General features: G+C 52.9%; 1 protein-coding gene across 5 annotated transcripts; it reads left to right on the top strand.

Annotated features, from left to right (window-relative positions):
- Positions 1 to 2,197: 2,197 nt before the first annotated feature.
- Positions 2,198 to 18,998, top strand: KCNIP2 (potassium voltage-gated channel interacting protein 2). 5 transcript variants are annotated; one of them, XM_049764335.1, is made up of 11 exons: positions 2,198 to 2,519; positions 15,588 to 15,683; positions 15,799 to 15,806; positions 16,379 to 16,478; positions 17,045 to 17,169; positions 17,517 to 17,586; positions 17,722 to 17,792; positions 17,899 to 18,006; positions 18,159 to 18,263; positions 18,399 to 18,461; positions 18,688 to 18,998. In XM_049764335.1, the coding sequence occupies exons 1-11, from the start codon at positions 2,447 to 2,449 to the stop codon at positions 18,733 to 18,735; spliced, it is 867 nt and encodes a 288-aa protein (XP_049620292.1). In that variant the 5' UTR covers positions 2,198 to 2,446; the 3' UTR covers positions 18,736 to 18,998. The 5 variants fall into 5 exon arrangements, with proteins under 5 accessions (XP_049620292.1, XP_049620290.1, XP_049620291.1 ...); XM_049764333.1 differs by lacking the exon at positions 15,799 to 15,806 and having other exon boundaries at positions 16,425 to 16,478; XM_049764334.1 differs by lacking the exons at positions 15,588 to 15,683; positions 15,799 to 15,806; positions 16,379 to 16,478.
- The last annotated feature ends 407 nt before the right edge of the window (positions 18,999 to 19,405 follow it).

Genomic DNA, 19,405 nt, shown 5'->3' with positions numbered 1-19,405 from the left:
TGAGTCCAGTCTGAGCTGTCTTTCGGACTGTGTATGAATAAACATTGACAGTTTTTCCAGAGCCCTCAGGTGCCTGCTTTGCTGGTTCCCTTTCCAGCAGCTTCCCTACCTTGAGCAGCCCCTCCTCTAGGATCCTCTCCCTCTGCCGAGCTCCCCTCCACGTGTTCCACCCCCTCACCGGCTGTTGTTTACATCCAGCCTGCCGGAGAATTTCCTCAGGGAGGAATGTGTTCTGCTGTGGCCCTGCCAGGGCAGGCGCTTCCATCTGAGAGATGCCCTGGGAGGCCTTATGTTCCCCTCTGCTGGGGAGGCTGGTCTGTGGCTCCTCCGTTGGCAGCCTGGGACTCCTGTGGTCTTTCTGCCTACAGTTCCCTCCTCAGGAGCTACTGCCCTAAATTCTTCCCTTTGGAAAGCACTTTGGAAAGACCTGAGGAGGGCAGGCAGTCAGGAGGATCCCGAGAGTCGGTGCTGGGCTCCAGCCTGAGAGCTGCCTCTGCCTCAATCTCTGGGGACACCTGCTCTCCCTGGGCCAGAGTTCCAGCTCCAGTCGAGCACACAGCCACACAGTCCCAGAGTCTCCACCAACACCTGCCAGCTGCAGAGGCAGAGTCTGCAGAGATGGGCTGGGTTATCTCCAATCACTAGATGACTGCCCCACCTGGGCATTCAGGGGTTCCACTGACCCAACGAGCCGGTGACAGACTGAAGTTATTAAAGATTGATTTCGATGGGACGGTCTTTGAAGTGTCATTTTTTTCTCCTTAATCTTTGTTACCCAGAAGTCATTTCCCAAATGTCATTAAGATCACATCCAGATGTTGGTCCTGTTTGGATAGCAAGGGTGCTTGGAGACACCCAGCCCTCCAGACCACTTGCTTCTGAGTGTTGCAGCCTCCCTTGCTTTTCTGGTGGAAGGATAGAGAAGGGAGTTCCCTTGTCTCCCTTCACTGTCGAACTTTGACAGGAAATTGAGAAGCCAGACCATTTAGTTTCATTTTTGTTTTGAAGTCACATCGAGAGATGCTAGCATATTCATGGTTCTGCCCAAAGATCACTTCTGGCCAGGCTAAGACCATTTTCAGTGCCAGGGATGGAACCTGGGCCAGCCACATGCAAGTCAATTACTCAGCCTGTTGCCCTATCCCTTCAGCCCTGGGTCAGACTGTTTGTGCTGCTTCCTGCCTTCCTGTTCACGATGAAGCTCACCATGAACAAGGGCAGATCTTAGGCACAGCAGAGGATCCCACCCATGCTCCAAAAGCCCATCAGTAACCACAAAAGCACCCCAAATAGGAGCCACGTCCTCTCCTAGAAATCAGCTCCTGGTCCTGCCCTGGTGTCTGTGGCAAGTTTTCTGGCCAGGTGCCAAGCCCTCCGTCCTCCTGCTGTCGCTCCTCTCCAGGGGCTCTGCCTGGACTTCCACCCGCCTTTCTGTGTGCTAACAATCTCACGAAGAGCAGATAAACCAAGCTTTCCGTAGGTCACTCCAGGATTGGACCCTGGGACTTACACAGCTTCCCATTCCAGGGGATGGAAGGAACCCTCAATTACCAGCCAGCCTAGGGAGCACCTGGTGCTGGTGAGACACTCCTGGGATAGTTGGGCTAGGTCAGACCCTGGCTCTGAAAGGAACCTAAGAAGAAGGCCCCTCTAACCAAAACATCACCCCCTCACTGAGTTCTCACCCCAACTCTTAGTGGCTCTTCAGATGTTCCTGACTGGAGTGGGCCAGAGAATGGACTACGGAAAGCAACAAGAACTGGAAAATCTTGAGAACTGACCCGGTTCACTTATTTTCTCCCAGATGACCATGGGGGTCATTAGATCAGGATCTAGGGGAGAGACAGTGAATAGGGCCCAGAGTGGGTGACTCTGGGGAATAGGGAGACAGATGCAGTCCACAGCTATCGGTCCCCAGCGCCACCAGCCCTCTAGCAGAATGGGTGCTGGCGAGGAGCACTTGGTGGGGAGATGCCGGAGAAAATAGGCTGACAGCTGGAGAGCCCGGGGTCTGGGGCGGGGTCTCCTCAGACCCCAGACCCGCTGGAGCGCCAGGCTCGGTCCGGCACTCCCCAGTCCGCTCATCTACCGGGTGCCTCCCGCGGGCGGCAGAGGAGGGGCCGGGGTAGGGGGAGCCAATCCGGGCAGCGCCAAGGGGGGAGGCGGCGGTGACAGCCGCGGGGAGGGGGCGGGCGGAGAGGCAGCTCGCTCCACTCGGCACTCGGCTCCGCTCCTCTGCGGTTCCGCGCTCACCTCCTGCCCCGGGGCCACGGCTGGGCCCCCGACCCCGGCCCCTGCCCGCCCACTGCAGCCCGACCTGACCCACCAGGCCCCCAACCCCAGCAGCGCGCTCAGACAGGAGGGGGCGCCGTGTGAGCGCCCCGTTCCGGCCCCCCGGCGCCCCCTCCCACAGCCCCGGCGGGAAGGGAACGGGGCGCGGGGGGCCATGCGGGGCCAGGGCCGCAAGGAGAGTTTGTCCGATTCCCGAGACCTGGACGGGTCCTACGACCAGCTCACGGGTGAGTCGGGGGCTCAGGGGCCAAGGGTGGGTAGCGGGTAGGTCCCACCCCCACCCCAGGCCGTTCAGCTCGCTGACCCCTGCCAGGCCCTTTCCCACAAGGTCCCCCATTTCCAAGCACCCTCCTGGCTGTTCTGGGCGGCCAGCTAGATACTGGAGTTCAAAGCTGGATTCCCACCCACCCCCAGGGTCTCGGGTGGGCACAGAGCTGTCAGGGCAGGTGGGAGAGGCAGCAGGTGTGGGCATGTGTGACACAAAACTGGGAGGGCGTCTGCAGTGGGAGGTGTTCCGTGCGTGAGCACTTGTCATTCTCCGTGCATGTCTGTGTGTGGATATGTGGTTGCCATGTGCCCCAGGCTGGGGAACAGCCAGACGAGTGTTGCCTGTGTGTGGTCTTGTTGATCCCCAAGTCTGAGCGAGACTGCGAGTGTCCTGGTTGTACTCCTGAAGTTGTCGTCTCTGTTCTCTGTGCGTCCGTGTGCCGAGTGTGGCTCTGTGTGAAGTGGCGTGGGTCGGCCTTCACTCATGCCCGTCCTTTGAAAGACTTGCTGCCTGTGGGTTTGCCCAAGCTCTGTTGTGTGCTGTTTTTTGTGATGCCATGTGGCTACATTGGCATTTGATGCTGGTATGCTGTTTCCTTTGGCACTGCCTGCAGTGAGGGGCGGTGAGTGTTAATGACATGGCTCACCCTTGCTGCTTCTCCAGCTCCAGGGTGAGAATTAGGTTTTCTTGTATGCCACACTGTACCCTACATTTTCCACCAAGTGCCCGGGTGGCCCAGAGAAGGAATCCAGTGCCTTGCTGCCTGTCCCAGCTCCCAGGCCCTGCAGCTAGTTCCTCTGGGGAGACTTTGCTTCATACTGGCTCACCCGCCTTCTACCCCTCAAAAGTACTGAGATCATTCTTACAACTCAAGCTCCTCCAACCTAATAACCCTCCAGAACATTGCCCAAACCTGGAGCAAAACATGTCATTTAACCACTACTCCAGACCCACCGAGACACTAGCCCCTGTAGCTGGCGTCTTGCTACCCAGCGCCCTCTCTTCCCACACTGGCGTCTGTGAAACCAGTACATCTGTGCGTAGTTCTGGGTCTGGTAGGCTTTTCCATGTGCTTGTGTGGGAGACTGCGTCACCTTGTACGTGGTTCCATGTGTGCGTGTGTGTGTGTATGTGTCTCCCTGAACTGTCTGTCCAGTCTCCAGCACACAGTCCAAAACACAAAGAAAGAACTGGAGGTGGACCCGTGTGTGCCCCGAGGGGAGTAGAAGGGAGACTGGAATGGATGGCAGAGTCTTAAGTGTCACCCCCCCCCCCCTCATTCAACGGGAGAGCGTCTGGACTCAGTGCCCAGGCCCCTGCTCCCAGAAACCTTTCCTTTCTGCCAGGCCCACTTGTGTGAGCCCTAGAGTACCTAATGAACTCTCTAGTCTACTTGTCTGGTACTTCCTCTGAGCCCCATGGGCTCAGGAGCTCTGAGAGTTCTAACAGCCCTAGGGCCTGCATGTGTTCCTGCCTTCTTTGATTGTCCGTTAGAGGACTTTATGTCCTCCCCACTTAGCTAGCAGAATGGGGCGCCAGGTTGAGACTAGCACAACCTGCAAAGCATTTGAATAGCAGGGGGAGGGTTTCGGCTACAATCTCACTCCTTCGACCTCACCTTTCTGCTTTGTAAAATGGGGTTGCTGCTTCCTGTCTGCCTTCCTTCTAAAAGTTAAGAACAGCGGTGCCGTCCTCCGCAGCCTCCCTCGCTCGCACACCATAGAGAACTCCGCACTCTTGGAAATGCAAGTAGCACCTCCTGGGGCTCCCGTGCGGAGGAGGGTTTCTCGTAGGCAGGAGATAAATGGGGCTCAGACCCCAGCATTAAGAACTTGCTGGGTGCCCTCTCCCCTAGCCTCCCAACGCTAGTGCTGGAACCCTAAAGGGAGTCGTTGTCCGCGGTGCTGAACAGGGAGGAATTCCTGGCCCGGCTGACCGGAGCGCCAAAGTTCGACTTCTGTGCAACGACCCGCCACGAGTGCTTTGCTTCCCGGAGGAGCACCCCGAGACTCGAAACAAAGCTGCAAGAGCGGGAAATAGGGTGTGGGGTTGTCTAAATCCCACCTCTGCGCACAGCTGGTTGCCGCCCCTGCTCCCCTCCGTTTTCCCAGTGTAGAAGGACTGTAGTGTGACGGCGACAGGAGCTGGCAGACTGCGGAGGTTCTCTCCGAGTCGGCACAGAGGGGACAGACAGACAGGTGCGGTGCGTGGAGAGGGGGAACTTGGTGCCCGGGAGATCCGACGTCCCCGGGCCCGAGCTTCGTTCCCCGGAGTAGGGCGCCTCCGTGTGGTCCCGGCAGAGACGTGCCGCGAGCGGATTCGGGGAGCACAGTCTCCGAAGCCAACAGACTAAATTTGCAGAGTTGGCAGGCAACTCCGGCCGGGTAAATGTTTGCTTTTCAGTCCCAGCTGCGGGGTCCCCGCCTGAGGGATGTGGGGGGACCCAAAGGATCTTCTGGGGGATTGGAGGCGTTAGTGGGCCGCGAGAGTTTATTGCAGGTCTGAGATGAGTGAAGCCGGGAAGTAGGGCTCCTGAGCGTGGGAGAGTGTGCACCCGCAAGACCCGCACAAACGGGAATAGAAGCGCCGGGACTCCGGTGCAGGAGAGCGGGACATCGGACACAGCCCAGCCGAGCCTGCCTGCTTTGCTACTCGGTGCTCTGGCCACACTTTCCTCCTTCCTCTGCCTTCAGCCCAGATGTGGGCAGCGGCGATGTGGGTAGTAACCATGGCAACCGTGCCCCTTTTCTCCTTGTCCGGAGCCGAATGGGTGCAGCAGGCAGAGGAATTAGGATGCTAGGCGTAAGGTCCTTCCTCAAAGCCCGTGCGTGGCCCCCAGAAAGCATGATGAGGCAGCGAGGGCTGCGAGGAATCTCCAGGAACTTTCCGGACGAGGTGATGTGCGTGAAGCGCGGGAGGCCTTGGGGCGTGGCCGGCGCGGGCCGGGGCGGGGCTGTGGCCACTGCGCTCTGCCGGGCGCCGCAGATCATGAGCCGCTGCCCGCGCAGGTGCCCGAGCCCACTGGGCCAGGCAGCACGATCCCTCTACCAGCTGGTGACTGGGTCGCTGTCCCCAGGTATGAGGCAGGCAGGGAGGGAGGGACATGGATCCTCCCGGAGCAGGCCAAGTGAAGTAGGGACGCAGAGGTGAGGGGCAGAAATGTAGCAGTGGGATCTCTGGAGAAATTAAAATGTGGGGGAGGGATTTTGACCTGATCCTGGACAAAAGTGGATCTGATATAGAAGGCAGGAGTGGGTTAGGAGTCTTCCCGGAGCAAAGAGGGGTTGGGGTGCCTCAAGAGGTGCAGGGGCAGCATGAAAGGCAGGTCCCGGACTGCTCAGATTAAAGTGTTCCAAATTGGCATCCAGAGGAGAAAGTGGCCCCATGCATGCTGGGATGGATGTAGGGCTGTATATTAAGGAGCAGGGGTGTCTGGGGTCGCTGTGGCTCTCTGAGGTGGCATATCCCTGGAATTTCCTGGCACTAACCACACGTACCTGAATTTCTATGCTTTAGCTTTGGGTTGGGGGCTCCTCAGCACAATAGTTGTGTTGCCTTCACAAACTTGGTGTGGGGTCTGGAGTGTTTTGAGGATTGTGGGTCTCCTGTCTTGGCATTGCTGCGAGTTGTGTACACCTCCGTTTTCCACCAGGGCCTCCAGAACCTACATCCCCTCTCCTCCTGGGCTCTGGAGGCCAAAATAATCTAGCCAGGGCATTCTGGGATCTGTAGCTTTCTGGCTCTCTCCGTAAGCTCCCCTGGAGACCCTAGAGAATAAGCTAGACTTGTGGCCCTTCTTTCTCCAGAAAGAGGGGAAATGAAACTCCACCAGGGCCATGTTTAGAAATCTCTTGGGGAGCATGCGTCCCCTGAGCCCCTTGCTTGGCCTGTCTCAAGTGACAGATGGCTGGAGCCAGGCCAGGCCAACTCTCAATCAGCAGGCTTGACTTCCAGGCCCCAAAATAGCCCCAAGGCCTAGGGAGGCCATTAATCACGTAAGGCAGTGGTGGGGTGTGGGGGTGCTGAGGTGTCTTTGGGCCTGATGTGATGAAGGAAAGGGGCTGGGCTGCCTGAGGAGGGCTCTGGGGTCTTCATTGGCTGTGTAACTGGGAGAGTACATAGAGGTCCAGAATTCCTCAGGATTTTTTTTTTTTTTTTTTGGTTTTTGGGTCACACCCGGCATTGCTCAGGGGTTACTCCTGGCTGTCTGCTCAGAAATAGCTCCTGGCAGGCACGGGGGACCATATGGGACACCGTGATTCGAACCAACCATCTTTGGACTTGGATCGGCCGTTTGCAAGGCAAACACCGCTGTGCTATCTCTCCGGGCCCAATTCCTCAGGATTTTAACTGTGTGAAAGAAATGAGTTGTAATAGTAATCGCTGGTGAGACTTGAAAAACCTAATAGTTCCAGACAGTTTACCTTACTTCCTAACGTGTTTCCATGACATTTTCATTCCTTTCAGTGCAGAGCTGGTGCTACCTGAAAGTTTGGGGAGGACAGGTCTCTGTTTGGGTGGGTTTCTCCCTTTTCCTTCACAGGCCCTGAAGGGAAAGGGAGAGTCTTAAAGGCAACTCTCATTCTGACTGACCACACTTAGGACCTGAGTCCTATAAGGTAGGTGAAAGTCTCTGGATATGGAGAGTGGAAATGAGAGGAGGGTCCAGGGACAGAGCAACTGGTTGCAAGATTGTGGATCTGTCCACCTGTGAACCAGTAAGTAGCAAAGAGCAAGAAGGAAGGCTGGGGCTATAGGACAACAGGTAGGTGCTTGCCTTACACACAGCTGAGACCCAAATTTAATTCCTGATATCCCATATGGTCCCCTTATCTCTGCCAGGAATGATCTTTGAGCACAAAGCCTGGAGTGAACCCTGAGCATAGCCAGGTGGAGCCCAAAAGCCAAAAGAATGAAATAAAAAGGAGCAGAAAGGAGCTACTTAACTACCTCTTTCAATCCATACCCTCTGTCATGACATTCATGGAATGGCTCTAGCCTAGATCCCCAACTTGATCTAAGCTACTGTCACCCAGGAGCTTCATTTTTTGTGGGGAGAGGGAGCCCGCTTGGTGTTGGTGCTTAGGGGACCATATAGGCCCCCACACTGGATTGGATAGGTTGATCCATCCTTATCATCTATATAATCATGGAAAATTCACTTATCTGACCTGCAATTCTTTCACCTGCAAGATGATACAAAGCTTATCATTCTGACCATGTCAGCAATAAAAACAGCAATCATACACCCTGCCTATAGGTTATTGAGAGGGCCTAGTTAGAATAGTTAGAATATACGTAAGTATTGGGCCCGGAGAGATAGCACAGCGGCATTTGCCTTGCAAGCAGCCGATCCAGGACCAAAGGTGGTTGGTTCGAATCCCGGTGTTCCATATGGTCCCCCATGCCTGCCAGGACCTATTTCTGAGCAGACAGCCAGGAGTAACCCCTGAGCACCGCCGGGTGTGGCCCAAAAACCAAACAAAAACAAAAACATAAAAAGAATATACGTAAGTATCTGGACAGAAGAGATGTGACACTATTTTTTTTCTTTTTTTCTTTTTTTTTTTTTTTGGTTTTTGGTTTTTGGCTCACACCCAGCAGTGCTCAAGAGTTATTTCTCACTCTATGCTCAGAAATCGCTCCTGGCAGGCTCGGGTGATTATACAGGATGCCGGGAATCAAACCAGCATCCAACCTGTTTTGGTCGTGTGCAAGGCAAATGCTCTACCATTGAGCTATCTCTCTGGTCCCAAGATGTGACACTTTTTTTAAGAAGAACTGTTGACTTTGGGGAGTGTCACACCTGGTAATGCTCAGGGTCACACCTGGTAATGCTCAGGGTCACACCTGGTAATGCTCAGGGATTACTCCTAATGGGCTTGAAGCACTATATAGAATGCTGGGGATAGAAACTGGATCTATCTCATGCAAGGCAAGGACCCTTCCCAGTACACCATTGCTCTGGCCACTGACCTGTTGACATTTTAGTCATCCTTTAATAACCAGCTCAAAATATTCCCTCTTCATGTGTTTCCTGGAAAAGTGGTGTGTGTGTGTGTGTGTGTGTGTGTGTGTGTGAACCACCTGGGATAGCTCAAGGATTACTTTCAGTTCTGCGCCAGGGATCATTCTTAGCACCAGGATGAATCCCAGGCCTAATGTATGCAAAGCACTTTCCAACTTCTGTTGCTTGAATGATCTCTCTAGCATATAGTTAGAAGTATTTAGTATCACTAAGTTCAAGGCCTTCTTTCTTTTGAGCTCAGGGCATACTGCTGGTTCTGAACTCAGGAATTACTCCTTGTGGTACTTGGGACCATTTAGGTCCCAGGGATTAAACCTGATTTGACAGAATGCAAGTCAAGTGCACTACTCACTGTGCTATCACTCCAGCCACTATACAATCTTAGAACAATTTCAACCACAGAACAGTCACATAGCAAGTACTTTTTTGTTTTGTTTTCTCTTAGAGTCACACCCCTCTGTACTTAGGGCTTATTCTGAGTAAGTACAGGTCTCTGCACTCAAGAATCATTCCATGCAGGGCTCAGAGGACCATAGATGATACCAAGGATCAAATCCAGGCCAGTTGCATGCAAGGCAAAGGCCCTACCTGCTGTACTATTGCTCTGTCTTTTTTTTAACTTTATTTATTTCTTATGTACTTATTTATTTTTTGGATTTTTGGGCCACACCCAGTGATACTCAGGGGTTGCTCCTGGCTATGCTCTCAGAAATCGCTCCTGGCTTGGGGGACCATATGGGATGCCAGGGAATCAAACCGCAGTCTGTCCTGGGTCTTCCACGTGCAAGACAAACACCCTACTGCTGCACCATTCCTCCAGCCCCCTTTATTTATTGATTGATTAGTTGATTGATTGATTGATTGTTGGTCCACACCCAGCGATCCTCAGGAATTACTCCTGGCTCTGTACACAGAAATCGTCCTTGGCAGGGAATCAAACCGGATCCACCCCAGGTCGGCTGCAGGCAAGGCAAATGGCCTACCGCTGTGCTATCTCTCCAGCCCCTGATTTTTGAATAGATAGATTAGAGATTTCTTTTTTGGGGGAGAGGTCACACCTGGCAGTGCTCAGGGGTTACTCCTGGCTCTATGCTCAGAAATCGCTCCTGGCAGGCTCAGGGGATCATATGGGATGCCTGGATTCAAACCACTGACCTTCTGCATGAAAGGCAAAGGCCTTACCTTCATGCTATCTCTCTGGCCCCCAGATTAGAGATTTCTGAGTGAGCATTTCTCCTGGCCCAGTTAGAAACCAAAACCCTTTCCATAGAATTTGTTTCACAGACACCAACTCAGAAATGTGTTCAGTTTGTGTAGACTCAGGGCCTAGAATGATTATATAGCGGTTAGGGCACTTACCTTGTACTCAGCTAACCCTGGTTCTATAATCAGCACCCCATTTGGTCTTCCAAGCCCTTCCGGGAGTGATCCCTGAATACAGAGTCAGGAGTAAGCCCTGAGCACGGCTGGGTATGGCTCCAAAAAACAAATAAGGAAAACCCTTTTTTGTTTTTTTCAACTATCAGAGTTCAAATATACATCATCTCTTATCTGGGTGCTCTTAAGCAACTCCCTTTACTTCTTAGAACATCATTACTTCATCTCTCTCTCAGCCATTTCTCTCTCTCTCTCTTCTCCCACCCCTCTTAGCCATTTGCAGGCATTAGTGGGCATGTCTTCCTGCAGGACTTATGTTCCATTTCTGAGCTACATTTTTTTTTCCACTCACAATCACTTGTCCTAAAGTTAGATCACTTAGTCTCTCCTTCTCTCTGGAGAATTGGGCTAAATGGCCTTTTTCCAGCTTGAGCTAAGGATCTTATCTTCCCTCCCTTGGGCCTGAGTTTCCCTGTTGATGGCTTGGGGGCCAGAGAGATAGAATGGATAGAATGGCAGGTAGAATGCTTGCGGCCCACTTGCACTCAATCCCCAGCATTCCATGCAGTCCACCAGGAGTGATTCCTAAGTGCAGAGCCAAGAGTAACTCTGAGGAGCACCAGGTGTGACCCAAAAACCAAAAAATAAAAATGAGAGAGTACTTCCTGCCTCCCTGTCTCCATGACAACCACAATCGATGGGGTGTCCACCCAACAGGGAAGGTCACAGTCTTCTCTCTGCTTCTGTGCCATAGTTCTATGCAGTTAGTCATACAAGCCTACACCCATACACCTAGTTAGAGCAGAGATCACATTCCCATCTGTCATCTCAAAGCATGTCCTGGTGCCTCTTCAACCCAAGTGAAATCCGATAAAACTCTCACTGCCCAGCTCATGGGCACTAAATACAAGACACACTTTGAGGACCACCACCACCCACCTTACAGACATCATCCTCTTTATACCTAGAAGTCTGTTTTGATCCACCAGCCTCTCACTGCCTCACCTTCCAGTCTACCCTGAGCTTGCTCCTCCTTCTAGCCCTCCCTTTGCCCAAGAGGAGCCTTAGGGTGTCTGAGCCAGTGCTATTTCCTTCTTTGGCCTGTCCTGGCTCCAGGCCTTCAAGCCAGAGGCTCCGAGGAGCTGCCCGCCCTAGACTGAGGTGAGGAGCAGGACACTGTGGCTGGGAGGTGTGGGCTGAGGGAGAGAAGAGGGAGGAGACAGGCAGGAGAGGAAGGCAGCTGGGACTGTCCTGCTCAGGCCAGAATCTGGCCAGCCGTGAGACAAGCTGGCTGGAGTGCCTGGGTGGGCTGGGGCCATGTGCCAGGCCCACCATGAGCCTGGAGGGGCTGGAGATGGTCGCTGTGCTCGTGGTCCTCGCCCTGTTTGTGAAGGTCCTGGAGCAGTTTGGCCTCTTTGAGCCTGTCTCCTTGGAAGGTAACCAGGGTGAGAGATGTCAGGCCCAGTGCCCTGGCACTGGGCTACTCTGTCTTTGTGATGGAGTTGGGGTGGGCTAGGCCAAGTGGAAGGGGAGAAGGGAATCTGGGATGTTTGAGGTAAAGAAAGGACAGACCCAGACCACATGTATAGGGAAGTGATGAAGAGTACAACATGGGAGGACTGGGGTATAGAGGTGGGTACATGAGGAGAGGTTCAGGCAGTGGTGCTGAAGGTGCAGGCATCTGAGGTAATGCAGACTCCGGGGAGTCTTCGTAGGACCAGGAGCCAACAGTGTCTCTAAAGACTCCTTTGTCCTTGCTGGTGAAGTACATACAGGCGGCCCCTATGTGTGAAAGGATAAAATATGTGACATTGGGAGCCAGTGGTCGCCAGTGTCAGAGTGACAGGGTGTGTGGTTGGAGTGATGATGCCTGTGGGGTATGTGCTGAGTCTCCTCAGTGCTAGATCATGAGTGTGGCTTTCCCTGTTTCTAAGGCAATACCAGCTGCTCACCCCAGGCTTGGATTGGAAGAGTTATGGGAGGGACAGGAGTAACCCTTGGGCATCATGAGGGAATAACCCTGTAACTCCCCAAAAAGTGGAGACAGTGATACTGGAGGTAGGGAAGGGAGCATGCACCATCATTCTGGAGACTTTGCATGTCTCCTTTTCCACCAAAGAAATGCATTACTCTAGTGTGGCTGTTCCCCACTTCTTTTTTTTTTTTTTTTGTTTTTTGTTTTTTGGGTCACACCCAGCAGCGCTCAGGGGTTACTCCTGGCTCCATGCTTAGAAATCACTCCTGGCAGGCTCAGGGGACCATTTGGGATGCCGGGATTTGAACCACTGACCTGCATGCAAGGCAAATGCCTTACCTTCATGCTATCTCTACGGCCCCTTGTTCCCCACTTCTTCCAGGGACCTAGAGACAGGCAAGAAGCATGCTGGAAGGGCTACAAAGGATGAAAAAACAAGCAAGGATTTGAGGATAAGAGGAAGGGCCACAGACAAATTCAGTAAGGGGTTCAGTAAGAGCAGAACACTTGTCCACCTGGCATCATCTGTTGTGTTTATTTTATTTATTTAATTTTTGTTTGGGCCACACCCAGGGGTACTCACATGTTATTCTCGGTTCTGTACTCAGAAATTATTCCTGGAAGGCATCCATATGGAATGCCAAGGATTTGACATAGAACATTGGTTCCCTGAATTCAAGGCAAACATCCTCTTGTTTTTGTTTTGTTTTGGTTTGGTTAGGGGTGCCACACTAGTGGTGCTCAGGGACCACTCCTCCTGGCCATGCTTGGGGGAGCATATGAGATTGACCATAGGGATTGAATCTGGCTTGGCCTCATACAAGGCAAGTGTTCCACCTGTTGTACAATAGCTCCGGCCCCTCTGTTTATTGGGGTGGGTGGGAAGCAAGGATTGGTCCTGAATAAACCGGGGGAGACTGGGTTGAGGGTGTTTTTTTGTGTTTATTTTCTTTGGTTTGTTTTTTGGCCACAACTCATAGTGCTCAGGGCTTACTCTTCCTGGATCTGCACTCAGGAATCACTCCTGATGGGCTTGGGACCATGTGCAATGCCAGGAATCAAATCTGGGTCTGCTACATGAAGGCAAGCACCCCATCCACTGTACTATACTGCTCCTGGCTGTTATTGCTGACCTAGGGGTAAGCTCCAACCAACCATCTGCTTTAGACTCTCTAGTGGGAAAAGGGTTCCCACCTGGGCATCCTGTGAAGTGATTCAATCTCTTTCTCTGCCCATCTTCAAAAGAGCCTTGAGATTGGGTCCTGAGAGAAGAATAGGCTAGAAGAGGTGGGAGAGCCCCATTTCTCCACACCCCCTTGTCTCAGTCAAGCACACACTCTGCACTACATCATCACAGGCCCCAGGCACAGTCTGGCTTTGGGAAACCAAAGTCAGGACTAATGGGGTGCTGGGCTGGAGGCCAGGCTGCCTTCGATCCTTCCTCCACCCCTCCCTAGGCCCTGTGGTTGAGGGTGCAGAGGGGAAGGGATGCAGAGAGGATACTCAGAGGGAGAGAAAGCTGTGACATCAAGCAAGTGCCTCCTGGGAGAAGTGCAAGGACCCTTCCTGAGTGGACGGAGTCCATGGGAAAATAGAATAGCTTCCATTCAAGGGAGTCGGAGGAAGTTAGGTTTCTTTCTTTTCTTCCTTCCTTCCTTCCTTCCTTCCTTCCTTCCTTCCTTCCTTCCTTCCTTCCTTCCTTCCTTCCTTCCTTCCTTCCTTCCTTCCTTCTTTCCTTCCTTCCTTCTTTCTTTCCTTTTTTCTTTGTTTGTTTTTTTTTTGGGGCTACACCCATTTGATGCTCAGGGGTTACTCCTGGCTAAGCACTCAGAAATTGCCCCTGGCTTGGGGGACCATATGGGACGACGGGGAATCGAACCTTGGTCCTTCCTTGGCTAGCACTTGCAAGGCAGACACCTTACCTCTGGCGCCATCTCTCTGGCCCCGGTAGTTAGGTTTCTTGAGGAATAGACAGTGTCTCTGGCCATAGAATCGGAAAGTGTGACAGGGAAACAGACACAGACACACGCACACACACACACACACACACACACACACACACACACACACAGAGGAACTCCTAAGGGTCACTTGGGATGTGGTCAGACCTTAGGACATGTATATATAAATAAAGGGAAGGGGAAGGTCAATGGGACATGAATCAAAACAGTCACTTTCAGGGTCTCATAGTCTCAAGGTCTATCACTTTCTCCTCGAGGAACAAATTATGCTGGGAAGGAGTGGGCGAGGCACAATTTCAGAGCACTGAATTGGGTGGGGGGAGTGGCTCCAGTCCTCCAGCAGGAAGATTCAAGGTGCCTTGGATTGACAGACTCAGGAAGAAAGGCAAGTGTACTTCAGGCAAGTGTGGTTTGTGACACAGGCACTATCTTGGGTCTTTAGATGTACCAAGGTTGCAATATGAGTATGTGTCAAGGTGACTAATGGACTAATGGGTCATAATGTTAGAGGATATCGTGAATTATAGTATCTTTTTTTTTTTTTTTTTTTGGTTTTTCGGGCCACACCTGTTTGATACTCCTGGCTAAGCACTCAGAAATTGCCTCTGGCTTGGGGGGACCATATGGGACGCCGGGGGATCGAACCACAGTCCTTCCTTGGCTAGCGCTTGCAAGGCAGACAACTTACCTCTAGTGCCACCTCGCCGGCCCCAGTATCTTTCTTTTTGTCTTGCGCCACACTTGATTGTACTCAGGCTTACTCCTGGCTCTGACTTAGAGATCACTCCTGCTGGGACCCAAGGGAATATATCAGGTGTTTAGTATTGACCCAGGATTGACTGAGTTCAATGCAAGCACCCTACCTGCTGTAACATCTTTCTAGTTCCAGAGTATCTTTTTGGAATGTTCTTGTTTTGAGGTCATAACCTGGTTGTTCTTAAGAGCTACTCCTGGTATAGTGCTGGGAACTGCACCTGTGGTCCTACATGCAAAGCATGCGCTCCAACCCTTCGCATCATCACCCTGGCCCATGCCATCGTGTCCTGAATAGTGTCCACATGTCCTAGAATCAGTCTGTTCCTGTGTGGTTGCATCATGCTATGTGTAAATTGATCTTTTTGTGTCAGATATTGTTGGTCACACGTGTAATATTGTATATATTTATACTTGTGGTGTCCCCGGGTCAAAGTATGTACGCACATGTGAATCCTGGCTAGGTCCTATTTACTAGGCTACTAGAAACGAGTGATTGCTGGTTATGGAAATGTCACTGTATGGTATTCGTCACTGATTCTTTGTAATGTATTATGCGTGCCACCTTGTGTGTGTGAGAAAGGCAGACAGCTCTAGAATTGGGCATTACACTCAGCTCTAGATTGGGCATTACCCTCAGATCTCATCACGGGAGCCAAGGGACCTGGATCAGCAGACACTGAGGCCAGTGCCATTTCCCAAGCCATCTTACTGCCCGTGTTGTCTCGTTACACAAGGTGGCCAGAGTCAGCTTGGATTTTTCCAAGTCACTGAAATCTAATGGGCTCCCTTAACGCAAAACCCAGTTACCCAACCCTTTGCCATTTTTTGCCCAGACACAGTTTGGACTGATTTGTGACTGGTGGGACGGGTCAGGGAACGAAGGAACAGAGGGAGGTTAATGTGTGCTCCCGGGGTCTTCTCTCTTCTCAGGCCACCCTCCAGGGCCCACTAAAAAAGCGCTGAAGCAGCGGTTCCTCAAGCTGCTGCCTTGCTGCGGGCCCCAAGCCCTGCCCTCAGTCAGTGAAAGCAAGTGTCTCTCCTGTGCTTCCGGGGGCGGGGCCGAATGAGTCCGGGTGTGACCAATGAGAGCGAAGTGTCCTGAGTGTGTGGGCGTGACCAACAAGGGGGGCGTGCGAGTCAGTGGGTCGGGTACCTTGAGGGTTGGGCCCGAGTGGCCTGGTATAGTGTCAGGTCTGGGAGCATGTTTGCCAGGGTGCAAGTAAACGTGCGTGTGTGTGTGAGTGTGTGTGTGTGCGTGTGTGTGTGTGTGCGTGTGTGTGTGTGTGTGTGTGAGTGTGGCCACTGCAGCAGCACTAGCATGGTCGTGAGGGTCTGAGCATTTTAGTGAGTTAACCTCCATAGGTGGCTGCCCCTTGGTGTTCTGAACCTCGAGTTAAGTGTTGTTCAGGACCTTGGCTGGGTGGTGGCAGAATACTAGGGTGAGCCTCGTCCCCAGTCGAGTGACTCGACTGCAGGTCTGTTTTCTTACTGGGGCCATACTGCACCGCACACTGCATTCTGCAAGCTATAAAGGCCTGCTTGAGTTCACTGGGTCCTTCCCAAGGTAGACTTGGGAAATGACAGGCGTGAGAGTTCGCACAAGCAAGAATGTGGGTGAGGCGAACGGTCCACTTGGTGTGTGCCTGCGCTCCTTGGTGTGCCCCTATCCCCCGTGAGTGTGAGTTGCTTTGAGTGTGGGTGGCGAGGTGTGTCTGCAGAAGGCCTGGTCCTCGGCTTGCTTTCTCGGTGACAGTTCCCTCCCTTCAGCATTAGCCGCCCCAGCCTCCCTCCGCCCCCACAGACCCCGCCCGCTGGACCCAGGTGACTCACTCTCCTGGTGGGCGGGTGGATTGGGGGCACCTGCCTGGGGACTGGATGTGGGCACAGGGGGGATTGAGTTGGGGCTTGGCTGAGGCTTGCAGGGGTGGGTTGGGGGACGGCGGGGCACGGGGCTTGGCCGCAGCTGGGTTGGCATGGCTTGGGCATGGCTGGGGTAGGAGGGACTTGGCTGCATTGTAGGATCTGGGTGGGGCAAGGCTGGGATGGGGGTGGATCTGAGCGGTCGTGGGGTGCCCAGAGTCCAGGCAGGCCTTCAGATATCCCCTCTGGAGCCCCTTTTCCTTTTCTGGGACAAAGGTGTGGACCTGGACCAAGGGCCCAGAAGCCAGCCTGGATTAGGACTCTGGCTTCGAGGCCAATGATAAACCAACATCCTCTCTCCTTGATTTGATGTTCCGGGCTTGGGGTCCAAGGACTCTGTACTCTGCCGGGTCAAAGATCAATGGATGGATGGGGAGGCTGGGAAAAGGGGCCAGTGATTTTGAGGAAGGGTCAAGGGGGGCCGGGCCTGAGGCTCGGCTGTCCTCTCTCCCACCCCTCCCTCGCAGATAGCGTGGAGGATGAGTTTGAACTGTCTACCGTGTGTCACCGGCCAGAGGGGCTGGAGCAGCTTCAAGAGCAAACCAAGTTCACACGCAAGGAGTTGCAGGTTCTGTACAGGGGCTTCAAGAACGTGAGTCTTTGGTGTGCAGCCAAACTGGATGGGGGAGGGGCTTTGGGGTGGGATTGTGTGGAAGAGAATAACCTGATGGTTTAGAGGTGAGGCAGGGCCCCCTTTTGTCCCTAAACATACAGCAGACTAGTTGAAGGGCTCAGAGTCTGGACACTGCCAAGTGGCTGTTTTCCTGTCTGGGGAGGTCTTGCCTCCCAATAGGGAAGCACCCTGCTGGGCCCCTCTTCCCCCCAGCAGGAAGAGCTTCCCTCTGTGAATCTCTGGGCCACAGCTGGTGTGAGTGGAGGTGGGCTTCTTCTCTGCTCTTTGTCTGCTCTCCCCACATCCAAATGTACCCCACTCCCCAGGAGTGTCCCAGCGGAATTGTCAACGAGGAAAACTTCAAGCAAATTTACTCCCAGTTCTTTCCTCAAGGAGGTGAGAGGGCTGCAAAGCCAGGAGATGCAGCTGTTCATCTCTAGGCTGATTTGGGAAGAGGGTTTTGGAAGGGTGTGGGAAGCCCCAGGGACAGGTGAGGAAGGCCTCTTCTGTCTACCTGCCTTTGTCCCGCAGACTCCAGCACTTATGCCACTTTTCTCTTCAATGCCTTTGACACTGACCATGATGGCTCTGTCAGTTTTGAGGTGAGCTCTAGGTGGGCCAGGACGCCTTCTTTCCTGAGGGCTTTGGGTCAAACCCTGAAAGATGAGTGGGGGTTTGAAGACACAGTTCCCCCTGCCTCGTCCCCAGGATTTTGTGGCTGGTTTGTCGGTGATTCTTCGGGGAACCACAGATGACAGGCTGAACTGGGCCTTTAACCTGTATGACCTCAACAAGGATGGCTGCATCACCAAGGAGGTGTGGACAACTGCCGAATAGAAGGGGTTGTGTATGAAAGGACCCACCAGGCAGACATGGCCTGTGTGAGCGCTGCCAGCAATGGGTGCCAGCCAGAACCAAGGGCCCTCATCTGAAGGCTGAGGAACAGCTTCTCTCTCTTGGTCCCACAGGAAATGCTGGACATCATGAAGTCCATCTATGACATGATGGGCAAATACACGTACCCTGTGCTCCGGGAGGAGGCGCCAAGGGAACATGTGGAGAGCTTTTTCCAGGTGCTTGGGACTGGGTATGCTGGAGGGGGCTAGGTGAAGGGGAGAGAAGCAGGGGCCCAGCAGGGAACTCAGGGAATTCTGCCTCTCTTTTTTTTTTTTCCCCTCTTCCTTTATCCACCTGACTCCCTTTTGCAGAAGATGGACAGAAACAAGGATGGTGTAGTGACCATTGAGGAATTCATTGAGTCTTGTCAAAAGGTATAGTGCCCCTGCTCTCCATATGTCCATGACCTGATTCAATGGCTCCTTGGCCAGAGAACTACCTCACTTACTCTCACCCCCTATATTTTCCCTTCCCCACTGAGGTGTCACCTTCCTTTCTCTCTGTTAATGCCCCCCTTTCTAACTCAACATCCCAACCCTATCTCTGACAAATGTTTTCTTTCTCTCTCTCCAATCTGCCTTTCTCACAATATGGCTACAGGACGAGAACATCATGAGGTCCATGCAGCTCTTTGACAATGTCATCTAGGTCCCCAGGAGAGAGGATCGGTTGTCCTGGGGGGATCATACTCTAGCCCTAGTCCAGGTAGAGCTCACCCTTCTCTTCCCAGGCCTGTTATCATTCTAGCTCCACCGTGAGGGCTGCAGAGATCCAAGAGTTTGGGGCTATCGTGGCCCAAGTCATTGGAGCTGAAGGACAAGGGGGTGGGCAAGTACATCTTGTGAGTGTTCCCAATTTCCATCAGTTCCCACCCCCTCTCTGCCAAACATTCAGTTATGACGGGGGCCCTGCCACTCTAGAAACAACAATAGACAGAATGTCTCCTGCTATGGTGCTTTTCCCCACCCTGATCTTGTGAACATTTCATCTAAGACGCCCTTCTCAGAGAGGATGCTTTGATCCTGGCACTGAATGCCTATGAGAACCATGTAAGAGGGTGGGAGGGAGGCATAAATGTAAAAGGATTTTGGGCCTGAATCTACAATTAGCAGATAGCTAAAGTAGAGAACAGAAATGCCTGAAGATTATCGGGGTGCGGAGGGGAGGTTCAGACATACCAGACTAAAGTTCTGTGTTCCAGTGGTCTGACACCCCAAGCCATCAGAATAGGAATATTCAAACTCTTCAGAATACCCAGAAAATTTTCATATCCTCTGAGAGTATTGCAGAAGAACCTGAAATTCTTTCTGATGATTCA

Source organism: Suncus etruscus, chromosome 17 (assembly GCF_024139225.1).
Source record: "Suncus etruscus isolate mSunEtr1 chromosome 17, mSunEtr1.pri.cur, whole genome shotgun sequence".
Taxonomy (NCBI): Eukaryota; Metazoa; Chordata; class Mammalia; order Eulipotyphla; family Soricidae; genus Suncus; species Suncus etruscus.
The sequence above is the reverse complement of the archived record's forward strand: the minus strand, read 5'-3'. Positions and strand labels throughout refer to the sequence as shown.

Bases quoted from the DNA above. Each gene is read 5' to 3' on its own strand.
- KCNIP2 (XM_049764335.1), top strand. From the start codon at position 2,447: ATGCGGGGCCAGGGCCGCAAGGAGAGTTTGTCCGATTCCCGAGACCTG. The intron at 17,793-17,898 runs GTGAGCTCTAGG...CCTCGTCCCCAG, and splicing joins ATGGCTCTGTCAGTTTTGAG to GATTTTGTGGCTGGTTTGTC. The intron at 18,462-18,687 runs GTATAGTGCCCC...ATATGGCTACAG, and splicing joins TCATTGAGTCTTGTCAAAAG to GACGAGAACATCATGAGGTC.